The 25,586-nt window shown below is 38.8% G+C and overlaps 1 protein-coding gene across 1 annotated transcript in view; it reads left to right on the top strand.

The window, feature by feature from the left end:
* The window catches only part of LOC150078915 (uncharacterized), a 508,023-nt gene that overhangs the window by 293,322 nt on the left and 189,115 nt on the right, over positions 1 to 25,586 (top strand). Inside the window, exons 13-14 of the mRNA XM_090382884.1 lie at positions 6,405 to 6,523; positions 19,536 to 19,606. Of these exons, the coding sequence (XP_090239010.1) occupies positions 6,405 to 6,523; positions 19,536 to 19,606 (190 nt within the window). The remainder of the gene's footprint in view (positions 1 to 6,404; positions 6,524 to 19,535; positions 19,607 to 25,586) is intronic.

Here is a 25,586-nt window from a genome sequence, read left to right on the forward strand (position 1 = left end):
CCTCTTCTGAATGGAATCAAGAAGCTTGAGAGAGGTTTTGGGGGCACCACCCCAGATGTGGGAACAATATTCCATGACAGGGCGGATTTGTGATTTATACAGAGTGAGCAGCTGTTTGGAAGAAAAGTAACGCCGAGAGCGAAAGAGAAAACCAAGTTTTTTAGATGCAGAGGAAGCAATATTTGTAATGTGCTTGTGCCAAGAGAGATTAGAAGTCAGGGTAATCCCCAAAAGAGATATATCATTTTGCCTAGAAATCGGAGTGTCACTAAAGATAAGCATAGGAGTAGAAGAATTCTTTTTGCGAGATATAAGACAAGACTGAGTTTTAGAAGGGTTGAAATCAACTAAGTTGTCTTTGCCCCACTGGAGAATTACCTGAAGATCGGCATTTAAGGAATTGGTAGCAGATTTTCGAGAAGTTGAAGCTGATTGAGCAGGACAAGGTTTCTCAAAATGGAAAGTTGAATGCAATGTGCTATCATCGGCAAAACTATGGATAGGATTTCCAGTCAATGGAAGAAGGTCATTGATATACAAGAGGAAAAGAGTGGGGGAAAGAACTGAACCTTGGGGGACACCGGCATTAGTGGAGAAGTTAGAAGACAGAGAGCCATCTACCATCACCCTCAGTGAGCGATCAGAGAGAAAACTGGATAACCAATTACTAAAAACAGTTGGCAAACCATAAGATGGAAGCTTGTTTAGAAGACCTTTATGCCAAACACGATCAAAAGCCTTTGAGATGTCAAGAGCAACTACTTGTGTTTCACCGAACCTTTCCATTGAATTAGTCCATAAATGGGTAACATAAGCCAGAATATCTCCAGTGGATCGACACTGACGGAATCCATACTGGTGATCGTTGATCAGACGGAGGTTTTCTAGGTAGTTTAAGAGTTGGTGGTTAATTGATTTCTCCATTACTTTAGAAAGAGTAGAAGTAATAGCAATGGGACGATAATTGGATGGGAGGGATTTGTCACCCTTTTTAGGAACTGGCTGGATATGAGCAAATTTCCAAGCAGAAGGAAAAACACCTTTGGAATAAGAAAGTGAAAAAAGGTGGCAAAGAATAGGAGTAAGTTCAGGAGCACAGGTTTTGAGAACAAGTGGAGAAATACCATCAGGACCTGGAGCTTTCTTAGCATCAAGATTCATCAAAATCCTTCTGATATCCTTTTGACGGAAGACCACAGGAGGCATTGAATGGAGTGTGTTGGGAATGGTGGGAGGTGTTTTACCAAGATCATTAATACATGAGCTGGAAGAAAAATGGGATGCTAGCAGGTCAGCTTTATCCTTGGCTGGAGTGGCAACAGAACCATCTGGTTTGGACAGAGGTGGGAGCAAAGATGGGCAAAAGTTGCGGCCAATAGCTTTGGCAAGAGACCAGAATGCTCGGCTACCATTAGGGCAAGAAGCAAGTTTTCTACTCTTAGCCTGTTCAAACTCTAGTTTGGACTGGTTAATAACTGCTTTGCAACTGTTGCGAGCTTTGGTGTAGGCAGAAAATGAAACAGAAGAATTAGAAACAAGCCAATTACGATATGCAACATTCTTCTCTTGGACAGCCTTAGCACATTTATTGGGAAACCAAGGTTTAGATAAAGGACGAGATTTTAAAGTGGAGTGTGGGATAAAGGATTCCATTCCTGCAAGAATAGTTTCACTGACATGACCTGTGTGGAAACATTGACATCAGAAGTTTTGAAACAGTAATCCGACCAAGGAAAAGAAATCTCGCAGGTCATCCCATTTTGCATTCTTGTAATGCCAAACAACACGTGGTTGGGAATAGCCATGAGATAAAGGTTCCATTGGAGAAGAGATAATCACCGAGTTGTGATCTGAAGTGCCTAAAGGACGTCTCACTTCGACCGTGTACTTAGAAGGGTTGTTTGTGAGAAAAAGATCAAGCGTATTGGCTGTATGATTAGGATTGTCCGGTATTCTTGTAGGTAAATGAACCATCTGTGCTAGGTCATTAGTAATTGCAAAAGCCTCAGCATCTCGACCTGCTGGGTCGGTGTGACTAGAAAACGGAAGCCAGCTGGAGTTGTGAACATTAAAATCACCAAGGAAAATTACTTCACTGTTAGGAAAGTTGGACTGGAGAAAGTCAAGTTGCAAAGAGAGGAAGTCAAAGAGCTCCAAGTGATTAGTGGAGTTGGGAGAACGGTAGAGACAACAGATGAATTTGACACAATGAGGTAGAGAGATTTTAAGCCAGAGAAGATCAAAGAGAGGAGATTCCAAATTGCCAAGTCTCTGACAGGGAATATCAGAACGGACATATGCACAAGTACCACCTTTGAGGCGAAAGGAATCATACAGCGAATAATTTGGGCATCTGAGATGAGCAGTAGTTGAATCAACCGATAACTGAGATTCTGTCAGAAAAAGTACATGGGGTTTGGCAGACTGCAAGTGGAAATGGACATCGTTGAGATTAGAATTGAGACCACGTATATTTGTGAAATGAATTAGGAAGTCCTTGTGAGGTTTAGATCTTTTCGCAGATAAGCTTGCTCTATTAGTTTGACAATTCATGGTGTATTCAATAGTAAGAAAAAGTAGGTGGGACATGCTGTATGAAGTAATGAAATTTTTGGATATGGCGTACATGTGGTAAGAATATACCCAGATCCTTGACATAACGTGGCCTCGACAATGCTCCCCACATACACACTACTCGGACTCCCTCCAGTCACTATCTGGCAGAGTAGAGGCAGCAAGATTATACACTAGCTGATCCGGAAGCTTCCTAGAGAGTTACCAATAGGTTAAGTCCGGTGTACTAACTAGCGGCCGGCTTGCGAACACCATTTTAGAGCTGTACCCTCGAAATGTAAGGAATATTGGATCTCGCCACGACGTTCATCATAACCTCAAAAGTCATCAATCATACTGCATGATGGAAGAGATAGGGAAAGGTTGACCGGAACTTAGCTCTAGAGACTAAACATGGGTTCCACCATTTCAAGCCTCCAATAAGCAAAGTGGTGGTATTTCACCGGTTGATGAGAGTCATCTACCACCTAGTACTGCCTGGTAACATAGAGGGGCGGCGTTCCTCCATGTGGTGTGGGCGCCACACCTCGAACCCTGCTTACGTTGGTTCACACCTGGGTGGTCACCCACCATGTACTTGCGCATGGAGGTTATACCCAGGATTACTAACAGTCCCACCATCGTGAAGGTGCAAGCAGAGGATTTGGCTGTCACAGACCGTCCGCACTTCACCGAAATTGGGTCCACTTGACTTGAGTGTCACCCGAATATCAGTTCCATCAGCGTTTTAGACTCCCAGATAGCAAGTACAGCTTGTCTGGCATATCTGAGAGAATGTCTGTGACAACCTCAAGGACCAGATATCTGCAAATATTTTTTACACATGAATAATCCCTGCTGATAATCAGATCAAGAGTATTATTCCCTCGAACATGTTGCTGTATAAAACAATCCCCAAAACTAACAAGCCAATAAATCCACAAAAGTATTGCTAGCACGAGAGTGACCAACCCACAATTTTCAGTCAATATCTGGAAAGTTAAAATCCCCCATTACAAGAAATTTTGATTTACTACTCTATTTCTCTGCACAGTTATTCGTTGTACTGAGCAGAATCATTAGGCCTATAACACACTCCTACTCTCATTTTCCCTTTCCCCCAAACTGATTCAACATTGTATCAACTGGGTGCACTTCCTTAGATTTTGTGTTTTTTAACTAACAGCATAATCCCTCCTCCCTTTCTACCCTGTCTATCCTTTCTGAACACATTGTACTCCCCAAATTCTAATTCTGCACTACTTTTATCTGTGTGACACTGTGTCTTTGATATCTCAACAATATCTGCATGTGATGGCTTGATCATTGATCATTACTTCTTTATTTATTAGGAACAACAGCAAATAAATAATGTAAAGTTATAGAGACAGTAATAAAGTTAATATTGTAAATCAGTGAGGATTCCTGTGATCATTAGAATTACAATAACTATTTGTTAGTATTAGCATTAGTAGAGGCATATAATGCAAGAAAGCAATCTTATGCAGCATCAGCCAAAAAAAAAAAAAAACCCTACCATTTCATCCCTCCATTTGTTCCAAATGCCTCTCCAGCTCAGCCTTAAATTTATTTAGTAGTTGATTGGTGGAACATGCTTCCAGGTGGAAGCCTGTTCCACCAATCAACTACCAGCTGGCTAAAGGCAGATTTCCGCACATCTATTCTACAACTATCTTTCCTCAATTTGAAACTGTGTCCCCTCTCAGGTTCTTAGTTACAGCAAGATGAAGAATCCCATCAGCATTCAGCTTTCTCGACCCATTCAAGGCCTTATACACCTCAATCAGATCACCTCGCAGGTGCCTACTCTCCAGGCGCTGCTATTTGCAGACTCAAGCCTTTCTTGGTAAGAGCACCCCTTTGTTCCCCCTCACCAATCTTGTTGCCCTTCTTTGTACTCATTCTAGCAACTCTACATCCTTCCTAAAATGATGCCTCCAGACCTGTACACGGTACTCTAGGTGTGGCCTGACCATTGCCTTGTATAACGCGATTATCACCTCCCTGTCCCTGCTAGCAAAATTCATATATATCATTGACAAGCATCCATGACCTGTCCTGGCAGCCCATCTGCACAGCTCAGCAAACTTCATATTTGGCTGCACAATTACCCCCAGGTCTTTTTCACTTTCCACTTCCCTAAGTGTAGTACCTCCCATTTGGTACGTTTCTGTTCGGTTATTGCTACCCATATGCAGTACTTTGCATTCATCAAGGTTAAACTCCAGTTGCCACTTGTGTTTCAAAGTAAGTTAGGTTCAAGGTTTGGTTTCATTATACCTTTTTTATTTTTCATAAAATACTCGGAGTTATAAATAATATCCTCCTCTTTCTGATTCCTTTCTTTCCTGTTCCTTTACTGGGTGCATATTTTTGTTAACACTTTGCTTCTGATTATGAACTGCACCATTTTACTCAGGTGGAAATTTGATATTTTAGAATAAGCTAATAAGCAAGCCATGTCTTTCTGAAAGGTTTAAGCATACATCATTTTTCATTATGTTTTTTTTATTAATTATATTAGCATTAGCATTAATAGAGGCATATGGTGCAAGAAAGCACACTTATACAGCATCAGCCAGGAAAAAAGTCTTTCCATTTCATCCATTTGCTCTAAATGTTTGCGTAGTTCTTCCTTGAATTTATTTAAGTGATCAACTTCCTCAGCAGATAGGAAGTTTTTTCCAGCAGCCAACCACCCGTTAGCTAAAGGAAAATTTCCGCACATCTATTCTGCAACTGTCTTTCCTCAATTCGAATTTATGCTCTCTCAGGTGCGGAATCTGAGCAAGGGGAAGACTCCCATCAGCATTGAACTTGCCATTCGAGGCCTCAGTTAGATCACCCCAGGGATGCCTAATCTCCAGACGCTGCAATTTGCAGAATGAAATCTTTCTTGGTAAGAGAACTCCTTTGTTCCCTGCCACCAATCTTGTTGCCCTTCTTTGCACTCATTCAAGCAACTCTACATCCTTCCTAAAATGAGGCCTACAGACCTGTACACAGTACTCAAGGTATGGCCTGACCACTGCCTTGTACAATGGGATAATCACCTCCTTGTCCCTGCTAGCAAAATTCCTATATCATTCAAGACCCCATAAGCTAGCTACTCTTGCAGCCCGTCTGCACTACTCAAAAAACTTCATATCTGACTGCACAATTACCCCAGTTCTTTTTCATTCTCCACTACCTGAGTGCAGTACCACACTGTTTATATGTTACTGGGGAGTTACTGCTACCAATATGCAGTACTATGCTTATGTCAGTGTTACACCTCTCATCCCATCTGCTCACCTCTTCTAGATCCTGTTGCAGTAGTGTACCATTCTTACTGTCATTAATAACTGTACAAACCTTCATATCATCTGAAAACTTGGACATTAAGCCTGATATACCTTCATCAATATCATTGATAAATACAGAAAACAACAATGGGTCCAACAAGGACTCCTGGGGAACTCCACTAATAACCTTAGTCCAAGAAGAGTAGTTTCCATTGATTACCACCCTCTGTTTTCTCCCACTCAACCATCCTTTTAACCATTGGATTGTTGAGTGGGAGAAGGCAGAGAGTGGTAATCGTATTAATCATAAAAGAGTAATAATTATTAATACAGTTGTAGTCCAGTTAATTGATTGTTCATTCATATTTGGTGCCTTTTATTAGTACATAAGAATATTTTTAGTGGTACTACTGTTTTGTTAATCTTATATTTGGTGTCAGTTTTTATATAATATAAGCATGATTAGTTTGAGATAGTAGTATTTTTATTATATTAGTATAAAATTATTTACTAACCGTGAATTTTTATGTTTACTTCATGCTTTAGCATGATTTTTGGAAGCTGGTTACAGAGAGACAGTGCCATGTTGTTGTTCATGCAGGCAATATTGATAGTAGTGTGTATGGAAGTGGATTTGCATGCAATAGAAATAGTCCATTTGCAAAGTGAGTATTTTTATGGTAGTGGTATTTTATTAGTTACTAGTTAGATTAAGTATCTCATTCACATTGTTATTTAACATGTAACTGTCCAGAAATAAACTATTCCATGAAGAAACTACGTGCAAAGAAAATGTCTCATTTAAAGATGTGATTAAATACTGCAACTGCTTCAGATTAATATTGTGGACATGTGGCCTAAAATATAACTTTATTTACTGCTCAGATACTGAAAGGCAGAGTATAATTTCTTTCATTTAAATTAGCATTGTACATACCACCTCTCAGTCGGCAAATTTAATTGCTATTAAATAATAAACCTTTATAGTTTTCTTTAAAAGAGGTCTAAAGAAAGCTGTAACTTGTTCAATAGTATGCAAGAAAACATTGTCATACTCAGTAATAAGCACAATATAACTTTATTGAAAAAAGATTCATGTTATGTTCTATACTGCTCTTAGGTATTAATAGTGGATACATCCTTCCATATACACTTGTATATGTCTGTAGACTACTGTGTGATGAACTCAATCAAATGCTGCCACTGGTGGCAACCAACATACACTGATGAGCCAAAACATTATGACCAACAAGTCGTTATGCAAATCGAAACAACTGCAGGTGAACTACGGCGTGGGTCGGGGCATGGTATAAAAAAGCACCTGATACTGAGCTCCATTAATCAGTGTTACTCTTGTTCTTCAGATGGGAAAGGCAGCGGACTTAAGCGAGTTTGACAAAGGCCAAATTGTAATGGCCAGACGACTGGGTCAGAGCATATCCGAAATGGCACGGCTGATGGGATGCTCACAATTAGCCATGGTTAGTACCTACCAAAAGTGGTCCAAGGAGGGGAAACACACGATCCGCCGGCGAGGTGTTGGATGACCACAGCTCATTGATGCTCGTGGTGAGCCAAGGCTCTCCCAGATGGTACGTGGCAACAGAAGAGCGACTGTTGTGAAACTCGCTGGTAATTGGAATGCTGGTGACGGGAGTAATGTGTCACAACACACAGTACATCGAACCCTGCTGAAAATGGGGCTGCGTAGCCGCAGGCCACTGCGAGTGCCCATGCGAACCACGGTTCACTGGCAACAGTGTCTACAGTGGGCATGCGAACATCGAAACTGGACCTTGAGTGATTGGAAGATGGTCGTCTGTTCCAATGAATCGCGTTTCCTGTTACACCATGTGGACGGCTGGGTACGTGTGTGTCATTTACCTGGGGAAGTGATGGCGCCTGGATGCACCATGGAAAGAAAACAAGCCAGTGGCGGCTGTGTCATGCTTTGGGCGATGTTCTGCTGGGATACTGAGTACAGTCATCTATGTGCCGGGCATGCTGACGTCTACCACCTACCTAAACATCATTGCTGGCCAGGTACACCCTTTCGTGGCAGCGGTCTTCCCCTCTGGCGGTGCCGTCTTTCAGCAGGATAATGCCACACTGCCTGGATTTTTTGAGACTGGTTCGCAGAACATGAGGAAGGCTTCCAGGTATTGCCCTTGCCTCCAAATTCCCCAGACATCAATCCCATCGAGCATCTGAGGTTTATGTTGGAACCTCAACTCCGATCTGCAGGATCTCAACCACAGACCTTACAGGAGTTAAAGGATCTGCTGCTTATGTGTTGGTACCAGATACCACAAGACACATTTAGAAATCTTGTAGCGTCCATGCCTCGCCAGGTACGAGCTGTTTTGGCTGCACAGGGAGGACCAACATCATATTAGGTAGGTGGTCATAATGTTTTGGCTTGTTGGTGTATAATCATCATCTTGTGACTCTCAGAAACATAAAACTCAGTTTTATATATCCAGGATTAATTTTTCAAACAACAGCATATGATTCTTTGATTCCTTAATCAAATTAGTTCATAGCAACATGAGTATGATCCTGAATGGTTACAGTGCTATGGCTGTTTGAATTTTAATAAATGGCTGTGCAGTTTTGAATGGTAAAAAAATAAAAGTAAAAATTTATAAAAAAAAAAATAAGAAAAATTTTAGTAGGCAGACATAAACCAAATAAAATTTTTATTCATGCTAATTATGCTACTTATTATTTATTTCCTTATTTTTTTATTTATATTTATTTCCTTATTTTTTAGCATTCAGAACTTCATGAGCAATTTTTAAATTCAAATAGCCTTAGCCCTATAACAGCAGTTCCCAACCTTTTTTGACTCACGAACCCCTTCCTTTCATCACGTCCAATTCCATATAAAATATGGAATTTTGATTCGGTGCTAAAATTCCACAAATATATGGAATATAATATGTTCCATTATTTATATAATAATATTTTTATTAATAATTTACTAGGGTGCTTCGCCCCCTGCTCGGTTTGCTCGTCAACCCCTGCACACACGCACTTTTCTACGCTATCCTAACCCTGTATTCTTCATAACTTTTGCGTAATAATAATGTTTGCAGAATGCTCAGAAAACTATTGCAAAGTAAAAAATAAATAAAAACATGAAATATTTATAAGCAAGTCCACCAGAAACTGAAATTTCACAGTCAGGATCACTTTCAATGACATTGCTGTTCATATAAACAAAAAAAAAAATTTTTTTTTTTTACAACCACAGCAACTTCATCAGCAACTTTTCCACCTTCATTAGAAATACAGTGAGGGGGCAAGGATTTTTCATTCTTTGCTAGACCATTTTCATATATATGTTATTTGTAATGTTTGCTGAACTTTGCATGTTTTTTCATGAGAAGTTACTTTTCCACCCACACAATGAAAATATTGGGTTTGAACCCTTATAGTCAATCTACTCAGTGATAAAATGAGAAACTTATGTTTAAGTTCCTATTTTTTTCTGTAATCAGCTCTACTCTTCACTAGTACTCACGTCTTGATTCCATCTGTTTGCTTGGTATCCATTTCACAATAGCATATTTGAATTGTGTGAGCTGATTAAGAAGTAATCAGCTCATATAATGGTTTTTGCTTTATGTGCAGAGAAATGTTCAGTGATAAAAAAGTTAAAAGTTAAGAATTTGATAATGATTGTACACAGTGATCCAACCATACAGTATTAAATACGTGTTAGGATATACATGGCAGCACATGCAACAGTAGGGAAAGCCTCACAAAATTTGAATATTTTCATTGTGTTGGTCACCATCTGAAGCAGAAAAACCTGATCAGCTAATATTAAAAATAATGCATTATACAAATATTAGAGTTATTAGCATGTCACTTTCATGTTTCAAGCAACATTTGAAACAGTACCAAACAACCATATTTTTATGATTTTTCTAGAAAAAATGCAGCAGTGGAAAAAACCTTTGCATTTTCTTGAACTGATAAAAATATTTTGTTGCATCACGTGGATTTGAATTGCAGCTTGAATAAATTCTGTGGTTTTTACTTTATGTATAGAGAAATGTGACCACTTAATTACACTTATCTTGCAGGAATCTATAAAACTATACCTGTAAATGAAAAGGTGTGAGAGAAATCACAAGCGACCATACAGTGCACAGTTTTGGAAATCTTCAATTTATTAAATAATTGTAATTTTAAAAAATGAAACGAAAACCCAGAAATCATGCTCTGATAATCCATTACCTCTGTTACATGGAAAGAAATGTAAAACTTAAAAATAGACTGTTGAAAACAACATTATTGAAGTAGAATTGCAAACTTAGTTAAATTTATTGAAAACATGCTGTTTCAAAAACTTTTAATTAAGTAATGTAAGTTAAAAGAAAAGGCTGTTGCTTTGTGTGTCTATTATTTGTATAATATTCTTTTTCACTAACCACAGCAAGATGAAAGAGATGTTAACTTTCATATATAAAACCTCTCTGTAAATTGTTTCATATATAAAACCTGTCTGTAAATTGTACAGAGGGACAGTGCCATGTTGTTCATGCAGGCAATATTGATAGTAGTGTGTATGGAAGTGGATTTGTTTTATCTTTTATTTGACAATAAATGATATCTTATACATACATGCATGCAGGGTGGTCCACAAATAAGAAACTATTTTGAATAACTGCTATTATAAATATATACAGGGTGTCTCAAAAATATTGGTACAAACGTTTAGGGGAGGTAGGTAACATCTAAAGGAATGTGAATCGCATAGGAACCCAAAACCGGAAACGTCATGGAAAAGTAGTAGCAGAGGCACAAGAAGCAGAACTGACACAAGATAGTAATTAGTGGCAAACATTTATTTGACATAATATTTACAATGGAGTATGAAATGGATGCATTTCACGATGTTACAACAGATGCTCGAAGGTTCCACCATGAGATGCGATGCATGCGTGACACCGACACAGCATGGATTGGCGGACACAGTCGAACACACCTGGAGTTTCTTTTGACAGCAGCAGCAGCACAGACGAGTCTCGCCACGAGATCCATTTCCGTCTCCAGAGGCGATTCATACACAATAGATTTGAGGGCTCCCCACAGAAAGAAATCAAGGCTCGATAAATCGAGTGAGCGGGGGAGGAACAGGCAATGGGTCCACCACGGCCAATCCATCGATGCCCAAAATGCCTGTTCAAATGGTCACGAACACACCTTCCATAATGGGCAGGTGCCCCGTCATGTTGAAACCAAATGTTGCATCTCACATGAGACATCGTCAAGTAACCCTGGTAGAACTTGTTTAAGAAAGATTCGATATTTAGCTGAGTTCATGGGGGATGGTAACAGGTATGGGCCGACTAAGCAGTCAACAACCATACCTGCCCACACATTTGTTGCAAAGTGATGTTGTGCCGCATGGGGGCACACACCGTGTGGGTTGCCATGAGCCCACACATGAGCATTGTGCTGATTGAATAAGCCTTCCCGAGAGAAATAAGCCTCATCTGTGAACAAAACATAGGCTGGAAAATTCTAGTCTTGAACACTTTCTTGGAGAAACCACTGCACAAAAGCCACACGTGCAGGATGATCTTGGGGGAGCAGTAACTGAACCCTTTGGAGATGAAAGGGGTATAAGGAATCGTCGTGCCAGACACGCTGTACACTGCAACGAGACACTCCTAAGGCAGAAGCAACGGCACGTGTGCTGGTAGTAGGATTATTCTGGACGGCATTCAACACGCTTTATTCCATTGCGGGAGTTCGCATTGAACGTGGTCGGCCTGCACTACTGTTACCTCTAATGACCCATAATCGCACAAATTTTGATGCACACACGCAAACAAACGGTGGTCCGGTACATGTCTGTCTGGGAAGCGTTCTCCATAAATTCTTTGAGCGGCTCATCCATTGCCCTCTTCTAATCCATACACTAGGTGCATGTCTGCCAGCTCACAATTTGTATATCAATGCATGCTCTTCATGCGGTGACTACCGCACCGTCTACCGACTTACGGTGACATTTCCATTTATGAGTTTCTATGAGATTCACATTCCTTTAGATGTTGCTTACCTCCCCTAAACGTTTGTGCCAATATTTTTGAGACACCCTGTATATGTTATTTGAAAAATAGTTTATATTCTTTTTTTTTTATTGTTTCCAAATAATTTGAACATTGGAAAAGTACTATAAGCCTTACAATGAAGGAGAGGATCGAAATTGTAAAGTGGCATGCAGAATATGAACATCAAGAACTTTATGGAAATAAACCATTAAAAGAAATAAAGTAATTTGAATACTAGGTTTATCATCCCATTTTTTGAATGAGGATGACCCAGATACATGTAGAAGATTGGAATTTGTCAAACGTTTTTTAGCAATTGGTGTGATAATAAAAAAAAATCAACGATAACCCAGTATCGTTGATTTTTTTTTTTTTTTCACTGATAAAGCTGAATTGAAACTAAATAGTCATGTTCATGATGACTATATTTATTACTCTCTTAACAACCTTGATTTATTTTTTAACAAGAATTTAAATGCTGCTGGCTAGACACTCTCAGCTGGAATTCAGACAGTAAGTGTTTTTGGACCTCTTTTCTTTTGAAGGGGAAACCTTGACAGGAGAAAGCTACCTGAACAGTTAAAAGATGAAATTATTTCATTAATGATGTTCAAAATCAATTTTCAGAATTACTTTTTTATGCAGAATGAAGCACCAGTTCACTATACAAAAATTGCCTTCAAATTCTTAGACAAGAAGTTCCCAGGTCAATGAATCAGATGGCTGTGCTCCCCAGATTTAACACTCTATGATTACTTTTTGTGGGATTCTTAACAAATAAAGTGTTAAGTAATAAGCATAGTTATATTCTAGAGACTGAGCAATTTAATAGAGAATTAGAGAACGTTTTTTTTAAGGAATTATGCCTTGCAGTATGCCCCCTATACCCAAAAGACTAATTTTTTACACACCAAAGTGGCAGCTATATTGAACAGTTGTTATATTTTATTTATTTATTTTATTATTTTATTTTATATTTTTTAAGTTCACGTATGCTAATGTGACCATTCGTCCCCAATTTTGGTATTAAAATTAAAACTATTAAAATTCTGCTAATCTGGAAACAGTATAACCATACTGGTAATCCCCGAAGTCTCAACTTGAACATTCAGCCCTGGGCTGTGATCAGTGATGAACAAGACATCACTGTCTAACACTTGTCTTTCTATTTACTACATGTGTTTACTGTGTTATTAAATAAAAATGTTATATAAAATTAAAACTGTAAGTTGCTTTGTATGTTTAAATTTAAAATTAATTACGTACTTGTTATTTTAGAATTATGAGTTCAAAAAAGCATAAGGCTAACTTCGGCAAATCATTACAAGACCAATTTTAATTTATTCGTGCAGTTAACAATGAAAGCACTTCAGTACAGTGCACTGTGAGCAATTTGACATTTTCTGCAGCCAGTGGTGGAAAATCTTCCATAACAGATCACGTGAAAATGCAAAAGCACAAAACTGCATTGGAAGCAAAATCTCAGTCTGGAAGTATTAGTAACTATTATCGCAAACTTGAGCAATCAAAATAAGCTGGTCTGTAACCAAGTCACAAAGGCAGATTATGAGAAATCTTTGCCAAAGGATACAAAGAAAAACAACAAAGAGTTCTTTACCTGTGTAAACTCTAGAAGGAAAGGGATAAATCAGATTGGTCCACTGGATATCGATGGTTCAACTGCTGATGATACTGCTCAGATGGCTAACAAACTAAATGAGTATTTTTCATCTACATTCACACATGAGGAGTTATTGAGGGAGGGGAATGCCAGAGGTGAGTTAAACTCTGGCAGTGAGCTAGATGATTTTGTAATAACTGAGAGGAAAGTGGAGGAGAAATTGTTGAAGATAAACATAAAAAAAGGCACCCGGGGTGGGTGGGATGTATCCTGTTATGTTAAAGGAAGTAAGCAAACCCTTAGCCGTAATTATGAGAGCTTCTTTAGACTCAGGGGAGGTACCCATGGACTGGAGATGTGCAAATGTGACCCCAATTCACAAAGGAGGACAAAGAGTGACACAAGTAATTATAGACGTGTTAGTTTAACTTCTGTTCCAGGAAAATAGAGTACTGTATACAGGCCTGGAGGCCTCATTTCAAGAAGGATGTAGAGCTGCTGAAACGAGTACAGAGAAGGGCAACTAGATTGGTGAATGGGACAAAGGGGTGCTCTTACGAAGAAAGGCTTAAGTTTTGCGAATTACAGTGTCTGGAAACTAGGCACCAGCGAGGTGATCTGATAGAGGTGTACAAAGCCTTGAATGGTTTGAGCATGCTCAATGCTGATGGGATTCTTCCTCTTGCTCAGAATAATCACCTGAGAGGGCATAAATTCAAATTGAGGAAAGACAGATGTAGGATAGATGTGCGGAAATTTGCCTTTAGCCAGCGGGTGGTTGATAGGTGGAACAGACTTCCATCCCTTGTCGTGGAAGTTGATAGCCTAAATAAGTTTAAGGCTCGGCTGGACAGGTATTTCGAACGAACAGAGGGGTGAAGTGGAAGTGGTTATTTTTATTTATTTATGTTACTTTTTTTTTTTGGCTGATGCTGCATAAGTTTGCTTTCTTGCATCAAATGCCTCTACTAATGCTAATGCTAAAAAATTAATGGAGGCACTGGTTAAAGAAGCACTGCAGGATCATCTAGACAAGACTTCAGTTATAGCTCGGACACAGCATGGTTTTGTTAAGGGAAAGTCTTTGTGATCATATCATAGTATCCAATTTGATTGGATACTATGATGTGGTCACAAAGGAACGGGATGCAGTGAATAACTTTGATATCATATATTTGGATCTTAGAAAGGCTTTTGATACTGTTGCACATGGAAGACTGCTGCACAAATTGGAGCAGTGTGGCATTGGAGGCAAATTGCTGCTATGGATAAAGGGGTGGTTGAGGGGGAGAAGACAGAGAGTGGTAATCAATGGACACTGCTCATCGTGGACTAATGTTATTAGTGGAGTCCCTCAGGGTTCAGTGTTGGGTCCATTGTTGTTTTCTGTATTTATAAATGATATTGATGATGGTATATCAGGCTTAATGTCCAAGTTTGCAGACAATTAGAAGGTTGGCAAGGTTGTTAAGGACACTAATGACAGTATGCTGCTGCAACAGGATCTAGAAAAGTTGAGCAGATGGGCTGAGAGGGAAGCGGTAACCCAAGAGTAACGTATCAACTCTGTGGTACTACACTGACAGTGGTAGAGAATGAAAAAGACCTGGGGGTAATTGTGCAGGCAGATATAAAGTTTTCTGAGCAGTGCAGACGGTCTGCAAGAGTAGCTCATGGTGTCTTGTGAATGATATACAGAAATTTTTCTAGCAGGGATAAGGAGGTGATTATCCCCTTGTATAAGGCAGTGGTCAGGCCACACCTTGAGTACAGGTCTGAAGGCCTCATTTTAAGAAGGATGTTGAACTGTTGGGGCGAATACAGAGAAGGGCAAAATATTAGTGAATGGAACAAAGCATTATTGTTACGAAGAAAGGCTTAAGTTTTACAAATTGCAGTATCTGGAGATTAGGCACCTGTGAGGTGATCTGATTGAAGTGTATAAAGCCTTGAATGATTTGAGCATGCTCAGTGCTGATGGGATTCTTCCTCTTGCTCAGAATAATCGCCTGAGAGGGCATAAATTCAAATTGAGGAAAGACCGATGTAGGATAGATGTACAGAAATTTGCATTTAGCCAGCGGATGGTTGGTTGGTGGAACAGACTTCCATCCCTTGTTGTGGAAGTTGATAGCCTAAATAAATTTAAGGCTCAGCTGGACAGGTATTTCGAATGAACGGAGGGGTGAAATGGGAGTGGGGTTTTTTTTTTTTTTTTTTTGCTGATGTTGCATAAGCTTGCTTTCTTGCATCATATGTCTCTACTAATGCTGAAATCCGAATACGATTTAGTTATTCATGAAGGTACTTACGCTTATCATATCTTTCGACACGAGAAAGTTTTCGAAGTATGGACTGCATAACGAGTTTACAAAAGAAATTTTCAGACAAAAAGTTTTCAAGCTCAAGAACAAAGTGTGAGACAAAAATGTATTTTGCCCTTGTAAATGTAAAAAATGTACTTTACCCTTGGTCACTGGAAGAAATGAAAAATGAACTTGAAAAACGCTGATTTTGTCACCTTTTCTTGCGAAACTTCGAATCACCAGTACTTAAAGTTACTACCAATTACTGTACATTATTTTGATGGATACAACATTCATGCTCCGATCAATAATAAAGTCTTAACTTTTGTTGAAATATCAGGTGAAACAGCTAACATTATTTCTTCAGAAATGATGAAAAGAATTTTTTTTTTTATGAGAATCCCAAACCCGAGAGGAATTGGAACCTGGAGTACATAGTGCATGCCTTTTCTACAGTAAATGGATGTTGGCTAGTGGCGGCACGTGTTCGAGCTGATTTGAAAGAGCGAGTAGGAATTATAGAAACCAATTCAGAAGAACAGAGCCCATGGAAGTATCTGTAGAAAAGGCATGCAGCAGAAACAGTACGTCCATGAGACAGCGAGTGGAGAGAGACTGTTAGAGATGAGTCATTAATTAACCTTACTGCCCTCTTCTGAATGGAATCTAGAAGCCTGAGAGAGGTTTTGTGGGCTCCACCCCAGATGTGGGAACAATATTCCATGGTAGGGCAGATTTGCCATTTGTACAGAGTGGACAGCTGTTTGGAAGAAAAGTAATGCCGAGAGCGAAAGAGAAAACCAGTTTTTTAGATGCAGAGGAAACAATATTTGTAATGTGCTTGTGCAAAAAAAGATTAGAAGTCAGGGTAATCTCAAAAGAGATATATCATCTTGCTTAGAAATCGGAGTGTCGCTAAAGATGAGCATAGTAGCAGCAGAATCCTTTTTGCAAGATATAAGACAGGACTGATTTTTAGAAGGATTGAAATCAACTAAGTTGTCATTGCCCCACTGGAAAATTACCTGGAGATTGGCATTTAAGGAATTGGTAGCGGATATTCGAGAAGTTGAAGTTGATCGAGAAGGGCAAGGTTTCTCAAAATGGAAAGTGGAATGCAATGTGCTATCATTGGCAAAACTATGGATAGGATTTCCATTCAATGGAAGAAGGTCATTAATATACAAGAGGAAAAGAATGGGGGAAAGAACTGAACCTTGGAGGGACACCAGCATTAGTGGAGAAGTTAGAAGGCAGACAGCCATTACCCTCAGTGAATGATCAGAAAGAAAACTGGATAACCAATTACAAAAAACAGTTGACAGACTATAAGATGGAAGCTTGTTTAGAAGACCTTTATGCCAAACACGATCAAAAGCCTTTGAGATGGCAAGAGCAACATCTTGTGTTTCACCAAACTTTTCCATTGAATTTGTCCATAAAATGGGTAACATAAGCCAGAATATCACCAGTGGATCGACACTGACGGAATCCATACTGGCGTTCGTTGATCAGACGGAAGGTTTCTAGGTAGTTTAAGAGTTGGCGGTTAATTGATTTCTCCATTACTTTAGAAAGAGTAGGAGTAATTGCAATGGGACAATAATTGGATGGGAGGGATTTGTCACCCTTTTTAGGAACTGGCTGGATATGAGCAAATTTCCAAGCAGAAGGAAAAACACCTTTGAAATAAGAAAGTGAAAAAAGGCGGCAAAGAATAGGAGTAAGTTCAGGAGCACATGTTTTGAGAACAAGTGGGGAAATACCATCAGGACCTGGAGCTTTCTGAACATCAAGATTCGTCAGAATCCTTTTGACGGAAGACCACAATTGCACCTTATGAGTTGGTTAATAAGGTAATCGGACCTTTGGCCGATAACACAAACAGAAACTTAAAGAAGAGGCAAAGAAAATGTTATAACTATACTTAAAACTTAAAACCCAGTTAAACAGAAACATAATTGGCCTTGGCTGTAATGCACATATTGTACATAATTGTGCTAAGGCAGCTTTTGATTCAATGCCCATTGATATTGAAGTACTTGTTATGAAAATATTTGGGTATTTCCATATATACTAACAGTATATATGTACTAACATATATAGTACTAACAGTTCGCGTAGAACACTTAAAAGATTTTTGTGATTTTGTTGGACAGGAATACAAGCAAATATTGGATTATGCTAACGTGATGTGGTTGTCATTACTTGCAGCCTTAGAAAGGATACTTAAACTTTACCCTGCATTGTAGTCCTTTTTTATGTCAGAAAACCAATGTCCAAAAGTACTGAAACAATTTTTTGATAGAAGTGACACAGAACTGTGGATTAGCTTTGCTCTTTCCCAAGCTTCTCTTTTTCATGATACAATCAAGATGTCTGAAGGCAATGGTAAGTGTGTATGGAATTGGCGTTAGTTGTAAAAAAATCTATGGTCAAAACTGGAGATACAATGAGAAATTTTATTTAACACGTGGTGAAGAAACAATTAATAGATTTAATGGATGATGGCAAAATGACAATGGAATCTTATTTTTATGATGTGGCTATATCTTATTTAAAAGCTTGGAACAAAAACAATGAAGATTTAAGCTGCTTTCTTCTGAATCAGGTTCGTCTGAGAGAATATTTTGATATGGCAATTTATCTATTGTCATCAGAATGTCAAATACTAAATATCAATCGTGATGAGCTTTTTGATGAATTTACTTACTTGCGTACATATTTATCGGGAAGAGACAACAAATGGTTCAATTCTATGGCCCTTGCTAAAAATGGTGCGAAGCTTTTCTTCATATGAAAGAAAATAATATGCCTCACACTAACACGAAGAAAGTTGTTGTGATGTGCCTCCCTGGAAGCAACGCTTTTGTTGAAAGAGTGTTTTCTTGCATGAATTACATTTGGAGCAATGAAAAATCACAGCTGAAAGTGGAAACAATGTGAGCTATCATAGCTGTTATAATAAATATGGGTTTATCGTGTGAGGCTTTTAGTATGAAAATATCAGCAAACCCTGCTATATTGAAAAAAATTCATTCTTTGGACAAATATACAGCAGTTAATTAATGCAATGCAAACATTTATGTAAAATGGGTTTTCAAATGTTCAAATAAATGTTTCAAATAAAATGATTATTATTTAAATTAAATTATTATTATTATTATTATTATTATAGAATGAGTATTATTTAAGGTCCCGCATCAGGCTGTGCGATGGCTTCTCGTGTTAGAGTGCACTTCTCTGATTGCTGGGGTTATGCACCGTTGGGCATGATCAGTAATTGGAGAGGTAACTGTTCTATGGCAGTCAGTGCCGGTCCACAGCATAATGGGCTGAGGTCCCGCCAAAGCCGTTTGTATAGACTCACCCTCTACCGGGAGTAGGGGATGGGCCCTTTAAAAAATAAAAATTTTCACCTTAATATATGCCCCTTCTGTTGTGATAACATTAATTAAATATATATTTAAAATAGTGTTGTTATTTACAGTCAAATAAGTTTCCCTACTTAAGTGCTGATCTGTACAAATCATGGATAGATTCACATGGATAATTAGAAATTGGTATTGAATGTTATAATAATTTTTATAATGTATATTCATAAACATTATATGTAGAAGGATATGTTTTCTTACTATAAATTTTACATCATGAAATATTGATATTTAATTTTTAACAGGCATCCATGGAACCTAAAAATACTCACAAATAACCCAGGATCAATACTGCGATGCATGGGACCGGTATCAGGTATTTATTTATTTTGTTTTATGATTTTTTTTTTTTTTTTTTTTATGTGAACCTCAAACACGAGAGGTATTAGAACCTATAGTACTTAGTACCGTGCTTGGGTTGGAGGTTGAGAAGACGAAAGAAGATATTTATTGACATTGGACTTGAACTTCTGTAGATTGTAATTTTCAGGAAATACGTATGAAGGAAGGTTGTTCCAGAAAATGTCAGTTGAATGAATAAATGAGGAAGATGAAAAGTTGGTTCTGTGGGTTTGAAGTTGGACAGTAAATGGATGTTGGCTGGTGGCGGCACGTGTTCGGACTGTTTTGAAAAAGAGAGCGGGAATTATAGAAGCCAATTCAGAAGAACAGTGCCCATAGAAATATCTGTAGAAGAGGCATGCAGCAGAAACAGTACGTCTATGAGAAAACGAGTGGAGAGACTCTATTAGAGATGAATCATTAATTAACCTAACTGCCCTCTTCTGAATGGAATCAAGAAGCCTGAGAGAGGTTTTGGGGGCACTACCCCAAATGTGGGAACAATATTCCATGGCAGGGCGGATTTGCGATTTATACAGAGTGAGCAGCTGTTTGGAAGAAAAGTAACGCCGAGAGCGAAAGAGAAAACCAAGTTTTTTAGATGCAGAAGAAGCAATATTTGTAATGTGCTTGTGCCAAGAGAGATTAGAAGTCAGGGTAATCCCCAAAAGAGATATATCATTTTGCCTAGAAATTGGATTGTCACTAAAGATAAGCATAGGAGCAGAAGAATCCTTTTTGCGAGATATAAGACAAGACTGAGTTTTAGAAGGGTTGAAATCAACTAAGTTGTCTTTGCCCCACTGGAGAATTACCTGAAGATCGGCATTTAAGGAATTGGTAGCAGATTTTCGAGAAGTTGAAGCTGATTGAGCAGGGCAAGGTTTCTCAAAATGGAAAGCTGAATGCAATGTGCTATCATCGGCAAAACTATGGATAGGATTTCCAGTCAATGGAAGAAGGTCATTGATATACAAGAGGAAAAGAGTGGGGGAAAGAACTGAACCTTGGGGGACACCGGCATTAGTGGAGAAGTTAGAAGACAGAGAGCCATCTACCATCACCCTCAGTGAGCGATCAGAGAGAAAACTGGATAACCAATTACTAAAAACAGTTGGCAAACCATAAGATGGAAGCTTGTTTAGAAGACCTTTATGCCAAACACGATCGAAAGCCTTTGAGATGTCAATAGCAACTACTTGTGTTTCACCGAACCTTTCCATTGAAGTAGTCCATAAATGGGTAACATAAGCCAGAATATCACCAGTGGATCGACACTGATGGAATCCATACTGGCAATCGTTGATCAGACGGAAGGTTTCTAGGTAGTTTAAGAGTTGGCGGTTAATTAATTTCTCCATTACTTTAGAAAGAGTAGAAGTAATTGCAATGGGACGATAATTGGATGGGAGGGATTTGTCACCCTTTTTAGGAACTGGCTGGATATGAGCAAATTTCCAAGCAGAAGGAAAAGCACCTTTGGAATAAGAAAGTGAAAAAAGCGGCAAAGAATAGGAGTAAGTTCAGGAGCACAGATTTTGAGAACAAGTGGAGAAATACCATCAGGACCTGGAGCTTTCTTAGCATCAAGATTCATCAAAATCCTTCTGATATCCTTTTGACGGAAGACCACAGGAGGCATTGAATGAACCGTGTTGGGAATGGTGGGAGGTGTTTTACCAAGTTCATTAATACATGAGCTGGAAGAAAAATGGGATGCTAGCAGGTCAGCTTTATCCTTGGCTGAAGTGACAACAGAACCATCTGGTTTGGACAGAGGTGGAAGCAGAGATGGGCAAAAGTTGCTGCCAATAGCTTTGGCAAGAGACCAGAATGCTCGGCTACCATTAGGGCAAGAAGCAAGTTTTCTACTCTTAGCCTGTTCAAACTGAAGTTTGGACTGATTAATAACTGCTTTACAATTGTTTCGAGCTTTGGTGTAGGCAGAAAATGAAACTGAAGAATTAGAAACAAGCCAATTATGATATGCAACATTCTTCTCTTGAACAGCCTTAGCACATTTATTGGAAAACCAAGGTTTAGATAAAGGACGAGATTTTAAAGTGGAGTGTGGGATAAAGGATTCCATTCCTGCAAGAATAATTTCACTGACACGATCTGAGCAAACGTTGACATCAGGAGTTTTGAAACAGTAATCCGACCAAGGAAAAGAAGAAAAGAAGTTTCGCAGATCATCCCATTTTGCATTCTTGTAATGCCAAACAACACGAGGTTGGGAATAGCCATGAGATAAAGGTTCCATTGGAGAAGAGACAATCACCAAGTTGTGATCTGAAGTGCCTAAAGGACGTCTCACTTCGACCGTGTACTTAGAAGGGTTGTTTGTGAGAAAAAGATCAAGCGTATTGGCTGTATGATTAGGATTGTCCAGTATTCTTGTAGGTAAATGAACAATCTGTGCTAGGTCATTAGTAATTGCAAAAGCCTCAGCATCTCGACCTGCTGGGTCAGTGTGACCAGAAAACGGAAGCCAGCTGGAGTTGTGAACATTAAAATCACCAAGGAAAATTACCTCAATGTTAGGAAAGTTGGACTGGAGAAAGTCAAGTTGCAAAGAGAGGAAGTCAAAGAGCTCCAAGTGATTAGTGGAGTTGGGATAAGCTTGTTCTATTAGTTTGACAATTCATGGTGTATTCAATAGTAAGAAAAAGTGGGTGGGACATGCTGTATGAAGTAATGAAATTTTTGGATATGGCGTACATGTTGTAAGAATATACCCAGATCCTTGACGTAACGTGGCCTCGACAATGCTCCCCGCATACACACTACTCGGACTCCCTCCAGTCACTATCTGGCAGAGTAGAGGTAGCAAGATTATACACTAGCTGATCCGGAAGCTTCCTAGAGAGTTACCAATAGGTTCGGTCCAGTGTACTAACTAGCGGCCGGCCTGCGAAAACCATTTTAGAGCTGTACCCTCGAAATGTAAGGAATATTGGATCTCGCCACGACGTTCATCAGAACCTCAAAAGTCATCAATCATACTGCATGATGGAAGAGATGGGGAAGGGTTGACCGGAACTTAGCTCTAGAGACTAAACATGGGTTCCACCACTTCAAGCCTCCAATCATTCAGGTAAATCATTCAGGTTATCATTCAGGTAAAATAATTTGGCTTTTTAGAATGCATTAGTAGTGGCAAATGATGCAAGGAAGCATATACAGCATCAGCCATAAAAAAAACTGCACAACTCACCTGCCCATCCACTCTAATAATTTGTCTAATGCTTCTGTAAATTTAATCAAACTTCCCGCTACCACAACACCAGATGGCAGTTTGTTGCAACAATCAGTTACCAAAAAGAAATTTATTTTCACACATCTATCCTGCAGAAATCCATTTTCAATTTGACCCTGAACCAGCTGTGCAATTTGAGACCACAAGGATTGATTAACAAGAGGAAAAAAATTATTAGCAGGCATGTTCAAAACAGAGGGTAAAATTTATTTATATTTCTGCGATAAGGCCTCTAAGATTAGAATTATTCATACCACAAATTTAAACAGATACGCCAACCGTTTAAAACTGATTTAGTAAAATAAAATGATACAAAAGACTGTAAAATAATATTTACAAAAATTTGATTATTTACAAAAAAAATAATAATAATCAAATGATTTTTGATTAATCAAAATAATTTTTTTTTGTAAATAATGAAATTTTTGTAAATATTATTTTACAGTCTTTTGTATCATTTTATTTTATTTTACTAAATCAGTTTTAAATGGTTGGTGTATCTGTTTATTTATATTACCTTAATGAACCAGTCTTTTAGCCCATTCCTTCTAATAATTGGCCCACTTCTTTTTTAATCTTTATTGGTCATATCAGTTTTTTAGATATTTTTTGTGCTGGGTTAAGGTTTATATCCCTTATGTGAATTGTCCAAGAAAGAATAAGGATCCAATCAGCATTTCATTTACTCAATCCATTTAAAACCTTAAACACTTTAATTGGGTATTCTTGCAACTGCCCAGGTTCCCAAGTATTGCAGTTTGCACAAAAGTTGCAGCCAATAGCTTTGCAGGAGACTAGAATGCTCATCTAAGGTAAAGAAAGCCTGCAAGAGAACCACGCAAAAGTTCGATGAAATTTACTGGTAAAAGTACTTTGCCATAACGGCATTTGTATTGTTGCTCGCTCGGTAAACAGACAGTGGGTGTTACCAGTCTGGAGTAGAAGTTGAATTCCACTGGAGCTTGAAACCCTCCCAAATTGGGGTGGGGGGGTAACCTGACCTTTTTTCTTTGGAATCACTAATTGAATTGCGAACAGAGTCATATTAGACGTTCTGGTGTCATAAAAAATGTTTGTAGCGTAGTTTCACCAGTAAACTTTTTTGAAAGTTGCCGTGCTTCTCGTGTGGGCTTCCTTTGCCTTTTTTTTTTTTTTTTTTTTTTTTTTTTCTTTCGTAATAAACAATTTATTCACTAGTCTGCCAGTGATTCTAAAGAAAAAAGGTCAGGTTACCCCCTCCGCTTCGGGAGGATTTCAATCTTCCATGGGATTCAATTTCTACTCCTGACCGATAACACCCACTGTCTGTTTACCGAGTGAGCAACAATAGAAATGCTGTTACGGAAATTTTACTGGTAAATTTCATCGAACTTTTGTATGCTTTCTTTACTTTTGCGAAATGCTCAACTATCCTTTGACAAGAAACAAGTTTTCTTCTCTTGATCTGTACCAAATCTAGTTTGGACTGATTAATAGCTGCTTTACAATTGTTGCAAACTTTGGTATAGACCAGTGGTGTCTAATCTTTTCTTGTACAGGGACCATATTCGAAGTTAGATTTGGTTCGCAGGCCACACTGAGTGATTCGATCAAAATTACCGTATTTCCCCATGTATAAGGCGCACTTTTTTTGAAAAATTTGGGATCTAAAAACTGGGTGCGTCTTATACAGTGGTTGTAGATTTTTTTACTTGTATTTCCCGCTTTTTCGCACTTGTTACCGGTACATTAGGTTACGTTCTGCCCAGAAATGGCTCAGAAAAGATTTTCGTTCAGTGCTGAATTCAAGTTAAAAGTGATCCAGTTTGCAAAAGTGAATGGAAATCGTGCTGCTGAATGTAAGTTTGGTCCTCCTCCAACTGAGAAAACAATCCGAGACTGGCTACGGGAAGAAGAAACCCTACTGAAAACGCCACGGCAGAATAAAGCCATGAGAGGCAAGTCAGCAAAATGGCCTGATTTAGAGAGGGAATTGAAGACATGAATTGTAGAGCAAAGGGCAATTGGAATTCCAGTGTCCACAAAGATGGTTCAGCATGAACCATCTTTGGAAAAAGAAGTTACTGATTTCAAAGGAGGACACAATTGGTGCTTCAGGTTCATGAAACGGAATGGACTAAGCATGCATACACGCACCAGACTTGCCGAAAAGATGCCTGAAAGCTATAAGCAGAACGTCCTTGAATTTAATCGTTTTGTCATTCAATGTCAGAAGACACATCAGTTTGAGTTGGGACAGATTGCAAATATGGATGAAGTCCTCCTTCAATTTGATGTCCCAAGTAACAGAACTGTTGATAAGACGGGGGTGAAAACTAACTGTGAAGACAAGTGGACATGAAAAGAGCCATTATACAGTTGTTCTAGCTTGTTGTGCCGACGGAACCAAGCTGCCTCCTATGCTGATTTTCAAACGCAAAACAATTCCAAAAGAAGACATTCCTCGAGGAGTGATTGTCAACGTTCATGACAAGGGTTGGATGGATCAGGATGGGATGAAGATCTGGTTTGAGAAAGTTTGGAGCAGGAGACCAGGTGGGCTCTTATGCAAACCTGCCCTATTGGTGCTTGATCAGTTCAGGGCACACATAACAAAAAACACAAAGAAGATTGCTGTAGAGCAAAAAACAAAACTTGCCTTCATACCTAGAGGCTTGACATCCCAGCTCCAACCACTTGATTTCAGCGTTAACAA

Source organism: Mastigoproctus giganteus, chromosome 10 (genome assembly GCF_048544385.1).
Source record: "Mastigoproctus giganteus isolate SK-2022 chromosome 10, ASM4854438v1, whole genome shotgun sequence".
NCBI classification, from domain to species: domain Eukaryota; kingdom Metazoa; phylum Arthropoda; class Arachnida; order Uropygi; family Thelyphonidae; genus Mastigoproctus; species Mastigoproctus giganteus.